This window comes from Rana temporaria, chromosome 6 (assembly GCF_905171775.1).
Source record: "Rana temporaria chromosome 6, aRanTem1.1, whole genome shotgun sequence".
Classification (NCBI taxonomy): Eukaryota; Metazoa; Chordata; class Amphibia; order Anura; family Ranidae; genus Rana; species Rana temporaria.
Genome location: NC_053494.1, coordinates 169,233,290 through 169,248,062, shown reverse-complemented (window position 1 = coordinate 169,248,062; position 14,773 = coordinate 169,233,290). Strand labels below are relative to the sequence as shown.

Sequence of the window (14,773 nt, the reverse complement as noted above, 5' to 3'; positions counted from 1 at the left end):
CGTATATATGGACTGCTTTAGTCTCAGTGGCCCCATGTTATATCAGTGTGGCTCTATCAGTGTCCCATGTTATATCAGTGTGGCTCTATCAGTGTCCCATGTTATATCAGTGTGGCTCTATCAGTGTCCCATGTTATATCAGTGTGGCTCTATCAGTGTCCCATGTTATATCAGTGTGGCTCTATCAGTGTCCCCAATGTTATATCAGTGTGGCTCTATCAGTGTCCCCAATGTTATATCAGTGTGGCTCTATCAGTGTCCCCATGTTATATCAGTGTGGCTCTATCAGTGTCCCATGTTATATCAGTGTGGCTCTATCAGTGTCTCATGTTATATCAGTGTGGCTCTATCAGTGTCTCATGTTATATCAGTGTGGCTCTATCAGTGTCCCATGTTATATCAGTGTGGCTCTATCAGTGTCTCATGTTATATCAGTGTGGCTCTATCAGTGTCCCCAATGTTATATCAGTGTGGCTCTATCAGTGTCTCATGTTATATCAGTGTGGCTCTATCAGTGTCTCATGTTATATCAGTGTGGCTCTATCAGTGTCCCCAATGTTATATCAGTGTGGCTCTATCAGTGTCCCATGTTATATCAGTGTGGCTCTATCAGTGTCCCCAATGTTATATCAGTGTGGCTCTATCAGTGTCCCATGTTATATCAGTGTGGCTCTATCAGTGTCCCCAATGTTATATCAGTGTGGCTCTATCAGTGTCTCATGTTATATCAGTGTGGCTCTATCAGTGTCCCCAATGTTATATCAGTGTGGCTCTATCAGTGTCTCATGTTATATCAGTGTGGCTCTATCAGTGTCCCCAATGTTATATCAGTGTGGCTCTATCAGTGTCTCATGTTATATCAGTGTGGCTCTATCAGTGTCCCCAATGTTATATCAGTGTGGCTCTATCAGTGTCCCATGTTATATCAGTGTGGCTCTATCAGTGTCCCCAATGTTATATCAGTGTGGCTCTATCAGTGTCCCATGTTATATCAGTGTGGCTCTATCAGTGTCCCCAATGTTATATCAGTGTGGCTCTATCAGTGTCTCATGTTATATCAGTGTGGCTCTATCAGTGTCCCCAATGTTATATCAGTGTGGCTCTATCAGTGTCCCATGTTATATCAGTGTGGCTCTATCAGTGTCCCATGTTATATCAGTGTGGCTCTATCAGTGTCCCATGTTATATCAGTGTGGCTCTATCAGTGTCCCATGTTATATCAGTGTGGCTCTATCAGTGTCCCCAATGTTATATCAGTGTGGCTCTATCAGTGTCCCCAATGTTATATCAGTGTGGCTCTATCAGTGTCCCCATGTTATATCAGTGTGGCTCTATCAGTGTCCCATGTTATATCAGTGTGGCTCTATCAGTGTCTCATGTTATATCAGTGTGGCTCTATCAGTGTCTCATGTTATATCAGTGTGGCTCTATCAGTGTCTCATGTTATATCAGTGTGGCTCTATCAGTGTCCCCAATGTTATATCAGTGTGGCTCTATCAGTGTCCCCAATGTTATATCAGTGTGGCTCTATCAGTGTCCCCATGTTATATCAGTGTGGCTCTATCAGTGTCCCATGTTATATCAGTGTGGCTCTATCAGTGTCCCCCATGTTATATCAGTGTGGCTCTATCAGTGTCCCCATGTTATATGAGTGTGGCTCTATCAGTGTCCCCATGTTATATCAGTATGGCTCTATCAGTGTCCCATGTGCTGTCAGTGTGGAGCTCTCAGTGTATCACGTGACTCCCCCCCCCCCTCCTCTGCTGTCAGTGTCGATGTCCTGTCGAAGTGACAGGAGGCGGCGCAGTTCTCGCGAGATCCGGCGGAGCGCCGTGTATGGAAGATAACAAAAGTAAAGCGGAGCGGTGAGGAGCTCGGAGGAGTCATCATGGCGGCTGAGTCTCCGCCGCCTCTCTGCCGGGATAGGGAGGTCACGGCGGCCCGACTGAAGGGAGAACTGAGCCGGGGGGAGCGGAGCCGGGATCAGCTGAACGAGTTGCTGGATTGGGTGCTGAGCGCGGAGCGGCCGGCCGGGGAGGCCCTGGAATGGTGCCGCTCGCTGCTGGCCGGAGGTGACAAGTTCGAGGACTTCTGTCAGGCCGTCCGTTCCTATGACAACGCCACCCTGTGCGGCCTGGTGTGGACCGCCAACTTCGTGGCCTACCGCTGCCGGACGTGCGGCATCTCCCCGTGTATGTCCCTGTGTGCCGAGTGCTTCAACCAGGGCGAGCATGCCGGACACGACTTCAACATGTTCCGGAGCCAGGCCGGGGGGGCGTGTGACTGCGGGGACAGCAACGTCATGAGGGAGAGCGGGTGAGTCAGGGACACCGCACCCCAATACTGTGCACCGCACCCCGTTACTATGCAACCCGATACAGTGCACATCACTGTGTGCACCCCAATTCTATACACTGCACCTCACTGTTTGCACCCCAATACCATACACCGTACCCCACTGCTATGCAACCCAATACAGTGCACATCACTGTGTGCACCCCAATACTATACACCGCACTCCAATACTATACACTGCACCCCACTACTATGCAACTCAATACAGTGCACATCACTGTGTGCACCCCAATACTGTACACTGCACCCCACTACAGTGCACTCCAATACCATACACCCCAATACTATACACCACACTACAGTGCACTCCAATACCATACACCCCAATACTATACACCACACCCCACTACAGTGCACTCCAATACCATACACCCCAATACTATACACTGCACCCCACTACTATGCAACCCAATACAGTGCACATCACTGTGTGCACCCCAATACTATACACCGCACCCCACTACAGTGCACTCCAATACTATACACTGCACCCCACTACTATGCAACTCAATACAGTGCACCCTAATATCATTAACCGCACCTGGAATGTGCACCCCAATACAGTATAACCCAATACTATACACTGCACCCCACTGTGTACACCTCAATACTATACACTGCACCCAGAATGTGCACCCCACTACTTTACACCTCACTGTGTGCACCCCAATATACACTGCACCCAGAATGTACACCCCAATACATTGCACCCACTACTATCTACCTCATTGTGTGCACCCCACTACTATACACCTCATTCTATGCACCACAATACACCCCACTACTATACACCATACTGTGTGCACCCCAATACAATACACCACAGCTGACTGTATACACTCCACACTGCACCCCAATGCTCCGCACACCAAAGCTGGAATATACAGCCCACTGTATAAACCTCACACCACACCGTGCACCCCACTGTGTGTACCTTTCACAACACCTGGAACACACCCCAATTGACCCCAGTGTGTACACCCTACACTACACCTAGAATGCACACAACAGTGTACAACTCGCACACACCCAGAATACACCCCATGCAATGCCTGACTCTATACACCCAACACACATCTGTTTACACTCCATACAACACACCTGGCAGTGTGCACTCCATCCTCATTGACCCCACTGTATACACCCTTCGCAAAACCCAGAATACACCCCAAAACTGTGTATTACATGACACCCGTTGTGCTGAGGAGGAGGGGAGCGACATCCGGTGTGAGGAGGGGAGTGACACCCGGTGTCCTGCATGTGAGGAGGGGAGTGACACCCGGTGTCCTGCATGTGAGGAGGGGAGTGACACCCGGTGTCCTGCATGTGAGGAGGGGAGTGACACCCGGTGTCCTGCATGTGAGGAGGGGAGTGACACCCGGTGTCCTGCATGTGAGGAGGGGAGTGACACCCGGTGTGCTGCATGTGAGGAGGGGAGTGACACCCGGTGTCCTGCATGTGAGGAGGGGAGTGACACCCGGTGTCCTGCATGTGAGGGGGAGCGACACCCGGTGTGCTGCGTGTGAGGGGGAGCGACACCCGGTGTGCTGCGTGTGAGGAGGATGAGGGGAGCGACACCCGGTGTGCCTTTAATACCTGTAATTTTTGGGGGGAAAAGATTTCTGTCTGTAACCCATCAGGGGGTTTTCTCTTCACTTCCTGTCCATGTGACACCTATACAAATATCTGCTTTTTTTTTCTTAGGCCTCTTACACATAGTACTGATGTTTTGAACATCAGCATTTCAGATGTGTATGTTGGAAGTATTGGAGTGTATGGGCTCCAGACTACAGACCGGCAATGCAGATTTTTCTTTTTACTGATCAGTACACTTGTAGCGCTTGTTTAGTTCCCTGTGTATACAGACACAATGAAAACAATGAGCTCTGTTTCCATAAAACAAAATAAAAGCTAAAATCTGTTGTTGCCCCTATTGGAAAGCTTTCACATCACATGACTTCCTGTACTCGCAGGAAATGAGGGTCAATCTTTCCTGTTCTCAGTGCTGTCTGTGTCCCTGTTGGAAGAAGTTCTTGTCGTTCCCCGCTCTACACAACCAAATGGTTTTGCCTGGAGTTCAGCTTTTGGCTTCCTCCACCATTTTCTTTTAAATAGATTTGTTTGGAAAGATAATTTGTATTTGGCAATATTTTTCTTTAGTTATGTTGCACACCTTATTTTATTTTTTTCACCTGAAATTTTTAAACACAAACTCAAAATCTAGAATACCAAAAGTTCTGTTTATAGGGTCTTGTTTACACCAGAAGGCGCAAACCAAGCGCGCACACTTTTTTTGTGCATTGTTGTATGTTTGGGCAGCCTATTCGTTTCGATGGGCTGCTCTATGCACAAGAAACGCGCAGATAGGTGCAAGCACTATTTATTAAATCGCAGCGCACCAAAACCATGTGATTTAGTGGGAACGAATGTGCATGTCTTTGCAAGATGCTGGGGTAAAAATGAATGGCAACCATGCATGTTTTTAATATTTTTTTTGTGTGTATGGGAAAGCGTGGGAACTTGCACGTGTCTTCATGCTTGGCCCCGGTGCATGAAACTCCAGAGTTTCTGATAGTCTGGCAGCTACTGAGGCTGAACAGTACACTGATTAGTGTGTAGGTTTAGGGCGGATGTGCCAAGTGGCATGTGGGTTTAGGGAGGATGTGGCGTGTGGGTTTAGGGCGGATGAGCCGAGTGGCGTGTGGGTTTAGGGCGGATGAGCCAAGTGGAGTGTAGGGTTTAGGGAGGATGTGGCGGATGTGGCGTGTAGGGTTTAGGGCGGATGTGGCGTGTAGGGTTTAGGGCGGATGTGGCATGTAGGGTTTAGGGAGGATGTGGCGTGTAGGGTTTAGGGAGGATGTGGCGTGTAAAGAGGATGTGGCGTGTAGGGTTTAGGGCGGATGTGGCGTGTAAAGAGGATGTGGCGTGTAGGGTGTAGGGAGGATGTGGCGTTTAGGGAGGATGTGGCGTTTAGGGAGGATGTGGCGTTTAGGGAGGATGTGGCGTTTAGGGAGGATGTGGCGTGTAAAGAGGATGTGGCGTGTAGGGTGTAGGGAGGATGTGGCGTGTAGGGAGGATGTGGCGTGTAGGGTGTAGGGAGGATGTGGCGTGTAGGGTGTAGGGAGGATGTGGCGTGTAGGGAGGATGTGGCGTGTAGGGAGGATGTGGCGTGTAGGGAGGATGTGGCGTGTAGGGTTTAGGGAGGATGTGGCGTGTAAAGAGGATGTGGCGTGTAAAGAGGATGTGGCGTGTTGCGTTTAGGGAGGATGTGGCGTTTAGGGAGGATGTGGCGTTTAGGGAGGATGTGGCGTTTAGGGAGGATGTGGCGTTTAGGGAGGATGTGGCGTTTAGGGAGGATGTGGCGTGTAAAGAGGATGTGGCGTGTAGGGAGGATGTGGCGTGTAGGGAGGATGTGGCGTGTAGGGAGGATGTGGCGTGTAGGGAGGATGTGGCGTGTAGGGAGGATGTGGCGTGTAGGGAGGATGTGGTGTTTAGGGAGGATGTGGCGTGTAGGGTTTAGGGAGGATGTGGCGTGTAGGGAGGATGTGGCGTGTAGGGAGGATGTGGCGTGTAGGGAGGATGTGGCGTGTAGGGAGGATGTGGCGTTTAGGGAGGATGTGGCGTGTAAAGAGGATGTGGCGTGTAGGGTTTAGGGAGGATGTGGCATTTAGCGCGGATGTGGCGTGTAGGGTTTGGCGTGTATGGGGGATGAGCCGAGTGGCGTGTAGGTTTAGGGCGTTATGTGCCCAGAGTCGAATGCTGGGAATGCAAGAATTGTGCATGCTGGGCATTCATCTCTGGGCACACAATGCCATAATTGTTGGTACCACTCAGTGCCCTGTCCATCCCCAGCAGTCTTCAGGTTTGCTGGCTGTGGGGCCGGACGGTGTGCCTGAATGCTGGGATCTCATACATCGGAGCGTAACCCCCAGTGTGTATGAGGCCTCGCAGTCCTACAAATCTGATCCATACAGGAGAATCACATAATGAAAGTCTTTTTTTTTGAAGACCTTGAGTTGCCAGAATATTGTTCCTTCATGCAGACGTGTGAAGCAGGATCTGGGCTTGCCAGTGTCTGGTGCCCATGTGACCGCTCTAGTACAGGAATAGAAGGGGTGGGTGTGACAACAGGACAGCACAGTGTTTGTATACCAATGTAATCTTATCTTATGTTGCTGTGGCTCACGTGGGTGTTGCAGTCGGGTTCAATAATTATTTGTCAATAAATGGTATTGAAGTTTTGTAAACTGAAATGTGAGGAACAAAGTGACCTTTGTTATGAAAACACGTTTCACACATAAACACTACAAAACATAACCTCAAATTCTGATGAAGAAAGAAAACAGATTGATTTTTGTACTGAGAGATGTAAACACTGAGCCCTGGTTCACACTTTAGTGACTTGTCATGGGAGTTCATAGTCACACCCCATGAATGGCAATGGAACTTTTGTAATCAGTGTTACTCCAGTCGCTCCGACTTAGAAAAAGCTTCCTGCACTACTTTTGGTGCAATTTTGATAAGGCTTCTGTTTAAGAATGACATGCCAAATGTGGCATGTCAAGGGGTAAGCAGTACTTAAAGCGCGAGTTCACCCCAAAAACAATTTTTAACATTAGATGGATGCTCGTTTTGTCAAGGGGAATCGGGTGTTTTTTTTTTTTTAAATCGAAGCAGTACTTACCGTTTTAGAGAGAGATCTTCTCCGCCGTATCCGAGTATGGTCTTCGGAACTGGGCGTTCCTATTTGATTGACAGGCTTCCGACGGTCGCATACATCGCGTCACGAGTAGCCGAAAGAAGCTGAACGTCGGTGCGACTCTATACGGCGCCTGCGCACCGACGTTCGGCTACTTTCGGAAAATCGTGATGCGCTGTATGCGACCGTTGTTAGCCTGTCAATAAAATAGGAACGCCCAGTCCCGTAGCCCAGATCTTCTCCGCCGCTTCCGGGTATGGGCTGCGGGACTGGGCATTCCTATTTTATTGACAGGCTAACGACAGTCGCATACAGCGCGTCACAATTTTCCGAAAGTAGCCGAACGTCGGTGCGCAGGCGCCGTATAGAGCCGCACCGACGTTCGGCTTCTTTCGGCTACTCGTGACGCGATGTATGCGACCGTCGGAAGCCTGTCAATCAAATAGGAACGCCCAGTCCCGAAGACCATACCCGGAAGCGGCGGAGAAGATCTATCTTTAAAACGGTAAGTAATGCTTCGATTTAAAAAAAAAAACCCACCCGATTCCCTTTCACAAAACGAGCATCAATCTAATGTTAAAAATTGTGTTTTTTGGGTGAACCTCCACTTCAAAGTGGGAAGTTCCACTTTTGGGTGGAACTCCGCTTGAAATATCTACCTTTCAGTGGCCCCTCCCACGCTGCGTGGATCAAAATTCGGCTAGTTCAGCAGGGAATGGCTAATTTTCAATCCACGGCGTAACATCTTCCACATTAAAACAAAAAAAAAAATGTGCTAACTTTACTGTTTTTCATTTATTATTTTTTTTAATTAATTGAAGTGTATTTAAAAAAAAAAAAATGCATTTGAAAGTACGCTGGACGAATACAGTGTGACATAAAATATTGCAGCAATTGCCATTTTATTCCCTAGGGTCTCTGCTAAAATATATGTATATAATGTTTGGGGGTTTCCAAGTAGTTTTCTAGCAAAAAATATTGATTTAGTGTCAGAAAAAGATTTAGATTTTAGGGGTTAAATTTCCTGCATTTACACACAGAAGTTTGACCTAAGAAGGATGCGTTGGTTACAATGTTTCATGTTGTTAAAAACTTGGCAGACTGCCTGGATATTTTCTTTCCACACACAGAAGTTTATCCCTTTGATCTAAGAAGGAAGCATTAGTTACAATGTTTCCTGTTAATATCCGGGCAGTCTGCCAAGTTTTTTTTCCTTTTGACAGCTGAGTGAGCAGATAAGTCTTTCCACTTGTTATATGAAAGAATCGGCAAACTCTGCATTGGAGATCGCCAGGGGGGGTCGAATCGAGATCACGATTAACGATTAATTGTGCAGCTCTAATGTACAGGCACTGTGGTTGTACAGAAGTCGATATACTGATCAGTGTCTGTACAGCCACCCTGTCAGGTTTTCGCTGCTCGATCAGCACCGCAGGCTATAGACGGCAGCGCGTACCAGTGTGTTATGATGGTGGGAAAGTCTCCCAAATGTCAGAAAAAAAAATGGACACCTGTATGGGCTTCCTTTCTTGTTTAGTCTAGGGGGGTGATGAATGAGGTGAAAGTCTTGCCTTATTCCTTTCCCGCAGGCTTCTTCCCTGATGTAAGAATCGTCCTCCAAAATTTCATTATTCATCACTGTTTGTAGACGGGTTGCTTTCACACTGGGGCACAAGCCGTGTCGGCGGTAAAGCACCGCTATTTTTAGCGGCGCTTTACCGTAATTTTTTGAGGCGGTGTTTGGCCGCTAGCAGGGTGCTTTTAACCCCTGCTAGCGACCGAAAAAGGGTTAAAACCACCCACTGCCGTGCTGCCCCATTCATTTCAATGGGCGGGAGCGGTGGAGGAGGGGTGCTGTTTTTTAGGCGCTTTACAGGTGCTATTTTTAGCCCAAAAGCGCCTGGAAAAACGCCCCAGTGTGAAAGGGGTCTTAGTATTTTAAAAATGTACAAAATAACGATGAGGGAACATCTACACTGGACAGTAAGTTAAAATTATTCCATATATCCGTGTGACAATGTTCTGCCCTGAGCTCAGAAATAGAAATAAATTGTAACATTTCACTAGAAGGAGATTATTCTGTGAAAGTACACTGAGCCCCCCGTTCACACCAGTGTGACTTGTCAAGCGGCTTGGAACTGTCAAATCACATGACGAGTTGCACCCTATTGCCAGCATTGGAACCGTTCATGTTGCCGTGGCTCATGTCAAATCTTAAAGGAAACATTTTTTTGGGCTAAAATTAATGTCTTTAAGGTAGACAGACAGAATAGTGTAATGATTCTGTTAAAAAAACGAGTAAATATCTATTAAATTCCTTCATCTATATCACCTCCGGCGTTCTAGTTTTTGTTCTCTCATTCACTTCCTGGTTTGCATCGCTCGTTCATGTAAGAACTACATTTCCCAGTATGCATTGTGGCACGCCCAGTAATTCACACCTCCTTGAAATCTCTAACACATAGAGAGCGTCCTGCCACACAGATGTAGTTCCCAGGAGGGGGTGAGCACGTTACTGACCACCGCAGTAAAGCCTCCCATCACGGTGGTGAGTAACTATCAGACAAGCAGGAAGTGAACAGAACAGAGAAGAAATAGAGCAACTTCTGAGCAAAAACGAACAATGAGGAAGAGAAAAGAGGAATGTCTGCAGGTAAAGGATGCTTAGTATGAAAAAAAAAAATAGTTTTCTTTACAACCCCTTTAAGGCTAGGTTCACACCTAAGTGGCTCTTAGCAGTGTTTGCACAGCAGCCTATTCATTTGAATTGTTTGCCATGCCTGCGTTTCATGCAGGAATAAGGTTCCTGAACCTTTTTAAAAATGCAGCGGAGGGAAATCACACCATGCAATTTCTCGCAACCGAAACACGCTGTAATTTTTAGATGTTTGAAGCTGCCTTTAACACCTAGGCGCCAACTGCATGCAAAAGTCTGGCACCTGCCAGGCCTTGGCCGATAGAGCTGAGCTCCCGGCACAGTGACCAACGGCTCACAAAGGGCTCCTGATCGTTTCTTACAGTTGGGAGTTTTTCGATCATATGACCGCCGTGACAGCCAGTCACAGCGGTCACATGACCTGCCTCCTTGGGTGTGGGTACAGGCACAATTTTTATACCCTGTCCAACATTTGCATTCACTTGCACAAGATTGATCCTAGCCTAATGACACCCCCATCATTCAACACATGCAGGGTATTTGCCCATCCTGAGAAACGCAGTTTTCCTGCTGCTGCTCCTGAACAAAAAAAATACTATTAGTGTGCACTAGGCTTTGGGCTAGGTTCATATTATTGCAGGTTGGGAACATGCACAAAATCTTGCGTGTTCCCGCGGGCAAACGTGACGCTCTTTAGCAGATGCAGAGTTGTCGATAATTCTTAATGGCACCCCCACGCATCTGCAAATGTGGCTTGTCTTTGCACTTAAATCTAGCGTTCTTGCAATATAACACTAGATTTAGGTGCTAAATATCGCAATGCATAAGTATTTAACACCTTTTGTTGAGGCTTTTTTTATTTTTATTGAATTGACTACTTTTGAGATAAATACTGCATGTGTTACTGTTAGGCAACATCTTATGTGGTGAATTGACCCCACAAAGATCTGCCCACTTTCTATGTCCCCCACATTTAAATGCAGTGTGAGGATTGCCCCCCTGCAAGGTGAACTTTTAAGGGTAGCTGAAGTTTTTGCTTTAATATTGAACCCTAGGCAGAATTGAATGGCTGGGGTGTGATCAGAAGAATTGGTATAAGAAGCCTGGTCAGTTCATGTGTTGATAAGAAGCACACTGATTGGAAGAGAAAGCAGAGTGACAGAGAGATGAGCTTATCACTGTGCTACTTCTCCTTTCACTGTCCAGTCACTGGCTGAGGTGAGCCTATGACAACCTGGGCTCAGAGGAAGTGTGTTTAACCACTAGGGGCCCGCGCTATAGCCGAATGATGGCCACAGCGCAGACCCCAATTGCTGGGAGGACTTCAATAGATGTCCTGCCCTTGCAAGGGCGCGCGTTGTGGGCGCTGTGATCACCCGTGTCACTGAGACTTGAGTGATCACAGATCCTAGTAAGGGGCCGGTTCCGGACCCTTACCACGTGATCAGCTGTCAGCCAATGACAGCTGATCACGTGATGTAAACAATGCTCGGTAATCGTTTTTGCCCGCCTTGGGTGCAAGGGACATCGGTCCCGAAGAGGAAGAAGGATAATCTGCCTTGTGTGCCAATCTGTACCCCCTGCCAGTGCCACCTATCAATGCCCACAAGTGCCACCGATCAGTGCCCATCACTGCCGCCTTATCGGTGCCTATCAGTGCAGCCTCATCAGCGTAAATCAATGAAGGAGAAAAATTACCTGTTTGCAAAATTTTATAACAAAAAATAAAACCGCAGAGGTGATCAAATACCACCAAAAGAAAGCTCTATTTGTGGGAAAAAAAAATTATAAAAAATTTATTTGGGTACATCGTTGTATGACCGCGCAATTTTCATTCAAAGTGCATCTGCGCTGAAAGATGAAAATTGGTCTGGGCAGGAGCGGGGTTTAAGTGCCCAGTAAGCAAGTGGTTAAAGATGCTGGTCGTCGGAATGAGGACATAGTGGCAGACAAATTTACGGAAAGCTAGCTCTCTGTGCCCAATAACAGAATATGGGGTTCACTTGTCTGATCCCATTGTATGCAAATGACTGCCTGGGGTGCAGTAACGTCACTTGCTCACCTTTTGGCACATGGAAGTAAAGGGGTTACCTTGGTGGGCCCAGAAATCTAAATGTATCCATGTAAACTAATATTATATGAAAGGGGTGTCACGCTGTGTGAGCCTGCGGTCTGTGTATGGAGCTTTAGTTTATGTGGTGAACAAGATATTAATCTCGCAGGTATATTTAAAAGGATCATCCTTTCATCTGAGTGATTCCGTTGGGGCGTTGCATAATTGTGGGTGATCACAGGGCTGGTAATCTTTTAACATCTCTCTTGAAAACAAATGTGACACAAAATAAGGCGATCTTCTGCTTAAAGTGGAACTTCAGTCATTTTTTTTCATCTATCTATTAAGTCTTCTGTCCTTGTTGTTTTAACTTTGGATAGTAAAACATTTTTTTTCTTCTACCAGTACCTTCTACAGCCCACTTCCTGTTTATTGTCGTCTGGTAAAAAGGCGCAGGCTTATAAAATCATGCCTAGCGCAATCTCACGCTTTTGAGAGTTGGCTAGGAACAGGAGGGGGATGAGTCATAAGAGGGCCAATGAGAGCTGGAGGTGTGCCTCTGTGTAAATCCAGGAAGTGAACAGGCAGCAGCTTCAGCTGCCCACAGCTAATCCATTAAAATGGATGCAGCCAGACTTGGTGGAGGGAGATTTCTGCAGCATATTTGGCACGTACAGAATCACAGTATGTATAAAATAATAGTTAACATGGAAAAAGTGGAAATTTCCACTTTTTACATGTTTGCCTTGTGCATTGCCAGCACCTTGGACTCCTGAGAGGTTCCTCAAATTGTCTGCTTAGATCCACCTGGAGCGGTGATTCCTTTCCCTTGTATAAAATAGTGGTTGAAGGGAAGCTGCAGCTGGCTTCAGCTCTCAGCCACATGTTGAGAGCATAAGCCAGCAGTCAGGCATCTGGGTGGATCTGGACATTGTCAGGATCCCTCCTGAGCTCGGAGCAGCGCTGTCTGCTGATTCTAGGTCACAGGAGTGTAAAAGTAAGTGCACTCCTGTGACTCAGAAGAGGAGTATGGGCAAAAAAGCTTCAGTCATACGTCTTTTTGAAGTGTAACTAAAGGAAAGACTTTTGTTTTTTAGTTTTGGATAGAGTGCAGATGGATTAGAACACCTGCCAGTTTTTATTGCTGTTGGAGCCCACGGAGATTCACCCTCTTTATTTGGCCTGTTGACAATTCTCTTCAAAAGTGAAAGAAAATCCCAAATTCTGGGTTGACACCAGAACCGTAATAGAGAGGAAATCTTCCAATGGGGACACCATTTTTGGTGGCGCCTCAGAATTTCCTCATTTTGAAGGAACTTCATATCCTGTTTTGGCTATGGGACAGAAAGTGAAGGGAAATATGGGTGACAAATATCAATAAATAACAAACTTGACAGGCGTTTATAACCCTCCCTTTATCCAAAATGAATAAACATTTTGGCCCAGATTCAGGTAGCTTTGCCCCTTTTTTACGGAGGTGCAGCGCACCGTTTTGCCGCTGCGCCTCCGTAAATTTCCTGCGCTACGCGCGATTCACGGAGCAGTGGCTCCGTAAATTGCGTGTGCGCACCGGAAAACTGCCCGGCGTAAGCGCGCGCAATTTAAATGATCCCATAGGGGGCGTGGATCATTTAAATTAGGCGCGTTCCCGCGCCGAGCGTAGTGCGCATGCTCCGTCGGGAAACTTTCCCGACGTGCATTGCGGTAAATGACGTCGCAAGGACGTCATTTACTTCAAAGTGAACGTGAATGGCGTCCAACGCCATTCACGATTCACTTACGCAAACAACGTAAAATTTAAACTTCGCGACGCGGGAACGACGGGTATACTTGGCATTGGCTGCCCCTGCTTTCAGCATGTGCAGCCTTACGCGAAACCCGACATACGCAAACGACGTAAACTGCGTACGCAGGGCTCGCGTAGGGTTGTGAATCGGCGTTGGTATGCAATTTGCATACTATACGCTGACCACAACGGGAACGCCCCCTAGCGGCCAACGTAAGAATGCAGCCTACGATATGACGGCATAAGGAGGCTTATGCCAGTCATTTCTTGGGCTGCCGTCGGCGTAACGAGGTTCCTGAATCGGGAGCATTCGTAACGCCGGCGCAAGTAAGCAATTGCGCTGCGTAACTATGGTTACGCAGACGCAATTGCTTCTTGAATCTAGGCCTTTGTCTCTTAGTTGCACTTTAATGAAGGCTATAGAACAAGATGGGTCGTGTGTGTGCGTTTTTTTTTTTTTTCAATGGCAAGTCGGAGCCCTGGTTCACACTGAAGCATTTTGACATGAGATTTGACATGTCAAATCGGCAGCAATAGTCATCAATGGCACTGTCCTAATCGGTGCGACACCGCATCTGCTGCGCCGATTTTTAAAGTCTGTACTACTTTTTGCGATTTTTGGGCTGCGATTTACATTGACATCTGCACAGCTGTCTCTGAAATCGCGGCCGAAATCGCGGCTGACGTGCGTGAGTGAACTCGCACGGCTTCATTCCCGCAGCTCAGTGTGAACCTGGGCTTGGTGTCAAGTTTGGTGCCGACGGTAACATACAAAATGCACAAGGCTACGTGGTTTGTTATACCTCGATAATGTCCGGGTGTATTTCCCGATCTTCTAATCTTGCAGCATACTTGTCGGCTCATTTTGGAAACTGACAAAGTCAATAACGTATATCCAACATTATGTGTCAGAGCTGTTTTCCAGATTTTATCCAGAGATTTCTGGGGGAAAAAAGTATTATTGATAGACCTGTATGTTTCCTTTTCTTTGTTGGCATGACCCAGCAATACACAAGTGTTGATCTGTTGCAGTAACTCTACCCATTTAACAGCCCTACAGACAGAATTCTCACCGCTCCAGGTGAGCCTCGTGATGATCAGGGGTTGTTGAACCACCAGGGTGCTGGCAATGCGGTAATAGCAAAAAAACAAAAGAACAAAAGCTGGACAGCCGCACTCCAACATTTTCTTTAAAAGAGATGTCTTTATTTTCAACTGTGCATA

At 47.1% G+C, this 14,773-nt stretch overlaps 1 protein-coding gene across 4 annotated transcripts in view; it reads left to right on the top strand.

The window, feature by feature from the left end:
* Nucleotides 1–1,799: 1,799 nt before the first annotated feature.
* Nucleotides 1,800–14,773, top strand: part of UBR3 (ubiquitin protein ligase E3 component n-recognin 3) — a 266,744-nt gene continuing 253,770 nt past the window's right edge. For 3 of the 4 annotated variants that reach the window (XM_040357782.1, XM_040357781.1, XM_040357779.1), the window contains exon 1: nucleotides 1,801–2,316. In XM_040357782.1, coding sequence (XP_040213716.1) covers nucleotides 1,889–2,316 — 428 coding nt within the window. In that variant the 5' untranslated portion in view covers nucleotides 1,801–1,888. Of the gene's footprint in view, nucleotides 2,317–14,773 lie in introns of all 4 variants that reach the window. The other variant, XM_040357780.1, reaches the window with a different exon arrangement.